This window comes from Diplotaxodon limnothrissa, linkage group LG2 (genome assembly GCF_057381915.1).
Source record: "Diplotaxodon limnothrissa isolate DT_005_m linkage group LG2, D_limnothrissa_male_GT1.1, whole genome shotgun sequence".
Lineage (NCBI taxonomy): Eukaryota > Metazoa > Chordata > Actinopteri > Cichliformes > Cichlidae > Diplotaxodon > Diplotaxodon limnothrissa.
In genome coordinates, this window is record NC_140597.1 from 18181652 (window position 1) to 18185818 (window position 4167).

The 4167-nt window shown below is 40.1% G+C and overlaps 1 protein-coding gene across 1 annotated transcript; it reads left to right on the forward strand.

Annotated features, from left to right (window-relative positions):
* The first annotated feature begins 427 nt into the window (after positions 1 to 427).
* On the forward strand, positions 428 to 2325 carry LOC146638337 (uncharacterized). Its single transcript, XM_085363940.1, has 4 exons — positions 428 to 483; positions 780 to 1197; positions 1616 to 1775; positions 2225 to 2325. The coding sequence occupies exons 2-4, from the start codon at positions 856 to 858 to the stop codon at positions 2323 to 2325; spliced, it is 603 nt and encodes a 200-aa protein (XP_085220066.1). The 5' UTR covers positions 428 to 483; positions 780 to 855.
* Positions 2326 to 4167: the final 1842 nt, after the last annotated feature.

The window sequence follows — 4167 nt, forward strand, 5'->3', positions numbered from 1 at the left end:
TGCAGACAGTCTATGCAAATTCTAACTGATTTCAGCATTCATGGTTTCTGTCAGGCAATATCTTCCTTAAAGTTTTGCAAGAAAACCAAGGTCTCTCATTGAAATTAGCACGTAGAAAGCAACTGAATTGAGACAAGTTTTGCTTTACACAAGCCCAGTTCTACTGAATAATATACCAAGCCAAATGTATAGATACTTTATACTGTTATCTGTATCTACAAGAATTCTTCTAAGTCCTGATTTGTATATTGATAACTGACTGTGATTATGCAGAGGATGTTTTGAAGCAGTTTGTGAAAGATTTTGCTTTGATTTATGGTCTTGACTTTGTTGGTTATAATATACATTCTTTAATACACCTAGCTCAAGATGTACGGAAGTTTGGCCCTTTAGACAGCATTTCCTGCTTCCCATTAGAAACCTTCCTTGGTGGAATTTATTTGGATTCTGGAAGCAGATTGGGAAAGGGAAGCGGAAAAGGAGGTAATTGTGTTGAAAACACCTTAAAAGCAAAAATTTATTGAGATTATAAGAAGAAAAAAAACCTGACAGTTTCTTTAGCAGACCCTTGCTGCTCATCAGGTTCAGATATGATTTCAAAATAGCGCTTTATAACTTGTTGACTTTTAAAAAATTGTTTTAGACTTTTTTTTTGATGCCATTATATACATTAATGTTTTTAGTTTGTAGGACTAACCAGTACCCTAAATTATGTGTTTGGATTATTATTTATTTGTGTGTGTATGTTTGTTGTATTTTGTTTGTTTGTTTGTTTTAAGGCCAGTGATCCCGTCGAGCTCTGATGAGGATTGGGACAACACTGCGGAACAGCCAGAGACCTCACCACCATCAGCAATGGAGAATAGACATTCAAGTGAAACTCACTTCCTGAACATCACTCATCCATTTGTTCAGCCGCTACAACCCTCAACTCCTTCACCTGTGGTTTCACAACCAGTTCCAAGACAACTTCTACAAGCCACCAATACGAGCATGTTTGTACGTGTTCTAACCCTCCTGGAAGACATTAAGGACACTCAGAGGGTCCACAGTCGAATGCTACAGTCTCTCCTTACACAACGTGATGGACCAGTTGCTGCAGTATTACCCGAGGGTGCTGTATTTCCCATCCGGACAGTAGCAGATGTGGCAGCACTGGAGCAAAAACTGGCAGACCCTGTCTTCCTAAAAGAAGTGGTAAATAATAATGATGTAATAACAATATTCAATGATTAATGCCTCAATCAGTCTGTGTTTCATGCTAGCAGTTATGATCAAGGAAAGTTGCTGTTTGTTCGAACATGGTCAGTGCAATGAAGGAGTGGGAGGAGAGCTGAACAAAAGTTGCTATTTTTGTTAATAAAATGACTTCTCCAAACATTACCTAGTTATAAGTTGTGCCATGCCAAACCCAAAACTTAAGAAATTACTTTTGGTGAATCATTTAGCTCTTTGCATTCACATCAGACAGTGTTTGACTTTGACACCTAACTCTTTCTCAGTCAATTAGCATCAATATTATAGAGCCTAATTACTGTGTAGCTGTGCTTGCTTTCTTTTAGGTGTGACTGATGGTACTACTGTCAGTAAAATTATTGTCCTTGCGTGTCCTAAGGTTTCTGTTGTGGCAGAGATCAGAGGGAGCACTGTTGATGAAGCCACAAGAAGAATGATGGCCTTCATTATGGACAATGCTCTTTCCAGGCAATATAACTTCGTTGGGTGCCATGGAAAGCGGGAATTTCGAGGGCTTAAAGTTTTTGAAGTGCTATATGGTAAGTTCATTAGTTGTAAGATATTTTGTTGATGTTTGAATAACGGATGCTCACTACAGCTGCAGTCATTCAGAATCAACTTTTCTCTCCACCATTGTGAGTGGCTAGCTTCGCAATAACAGAAGTTTGACTTGATTGACGCGGGAATGTTCCCAGTTAGCCTAGCAGTCAGCAAGGAGGCTTCAGCGGTGCATTATGGGATCTGTAGTTTGTATATTATTAGCGCCTCATATCGCCGGGCCATGCATAACAATAATAGTACATCTATATAAAATGATCTTGCGGGCCGGATATAAATGTATGCCGGGCCGGATGTGGCCCGCAGGCCTTGACTTTGACACGTGGTTTAGATAGACTGTACAAATTGTGGAGATGAAACCATCAGCTCATGTTGTTCTGGAGGTTGGTGGCTGCTGGCAGGAATGACCACGTTTCTTTCTGGCTTGTAGCATACTTGAAGAAGTCTCTCACTAAACAGTTTTTTGGTTGCTCACAGAATGTGAATAAGCTCCAGGAACTCCAGAGCCAGCCTCTATTTTTTCCAGTGTAATTAGTAACACACTGATTTATCTGATGGCCCTATTTTTGATTTACATGAAAATTATTGGCGCCCGCCTGGCACACACCTCAAGAAGTGGAATCTGTTTTCTCCTTGGTAGATGTAGCCCTTGTTACATTTTACTATTTTGTTTTGTGTTCATTATGAGGTGCTGTACCATGCAAAAAACTGGTTAACCACTTGCCTGTTCTAAGCTCTGTGCCAATCACTGAGACAGCCCACAACACCAGTTATCATTGTAACTATGTAGACATCTTTTAAACATTTGTCTTAAATGTTTTAAGGTAAAATATTTCACATTAATTTAATTTTTGAGTGCCTACTTGGTAAATCATTTTGTAAATAGCTTTTCTGTTTCCATGAATACTCATGGTCTTCAAAGAGTTCAATGTAGGAGGTCAAACAACTTGAACAGCACAACCTCCAAAACAACTTCAGTACTATCGCAAATCTGATTTTGTTTGTGAAAATGCACTAATTTCTTTTTTTTTAAATTTCTTTCAGGACCAATGGATTGGTGAATGAGTGAGAAGCTGTGGTTTGCTGCATTTGTTTTTCCTTTAAACTGTATAACATTTATTTGTTATTGTTTTGTGTATACTGTGGACATTTTTGTCAACATGTTCTCCACACAAAAAATGTATTATATAAAAAAGCATACTGTTTTAAAATTTCATAGTAATCAGTATTAATAAAAAAGATAAACTGGCTTTGTTGTACAGGTGATTTAAATTATAGCTTACTTACATTATCCAAAATTCCATCTGGGCAAACACACTTGGGGCCACCATGGAAACTGAGGACAAAAATAGCTGGGTCTCAGGTTGGTAACCCAAATGGGCCCCAAGTATCAGACCTGCTTCTATCCATCTGGGCCCCATACTCATTTATTGTCTGGGGCTGATTTGGGACCCATCATTAACCCATCTGGGCAAACACATTTGGGGCCATCATGGAAACTGAGGACAAAAGTAGCTGGGTGCCAGGTGGGTAACCCAAGTGGGCCCCAACCATCAGACCCGCTTCTACCCATCTGGGCCCCATACTCATTTGTTGGCTGGGCCTGATTTGGGGCCCATCCGGGTCCCATCAATAATCCATCTGGGCAAACACATTTGGGGCCACCATGGAAACTGAGGACAAAATTAGCTGGGTCCTAGGTGGGTACCCCAAGTGGGCCCCAAATATCAGATCTGCTTCTACCCATCTGGGCCCCACATATTTTTTTCAACTGGGCCTGATTTGGGGCTTATCTGGGACCCAGCATAAACCCATCTAGGAAAACACATTTGGGGCCACCATGGAAACTGAGGACAAAATTAGCTGGACCCCAGTTGGGTTTCCCAAGTGGGCCCCAAATATTAGCCCTGCTGCTCCCTATTTGGGCCCCACATATGTGTGTTGACTGGGATGTAACAGTGAGAAACGCACTGTCTTGGCGAAAGAAAGCGTTTTTGTACAACTTCATATAAATAGCTGTAACTTTTGATAGAAGACTCAGACAAACATGTTTATGGCTTTATCTTATAGAACTCAAGGTCTCCGTGCTGGGAAAACAGGTTTTGCAGCTGTTTGAGCTAAGATTTCCAAGTTATTCACATAATGAAAACTTATACTTTGTTTCGGTCGAGTTCCCCATTCAAATGCATGTAACAGTGAGAAACGCACTGTCTTGGCGAAAGAAAGCGTTTTTGTACAACTTCATATAAATAGCTGTAACTTTTGATAGAAGACTCAGACAAACATGTTTATGGCTTTATCTTATAGAACTCAAGGTCCCCATGCTGGGAAAACAGGTTTTGCAGCTGTTTGAGCTAAGATTTCCAAGTTATT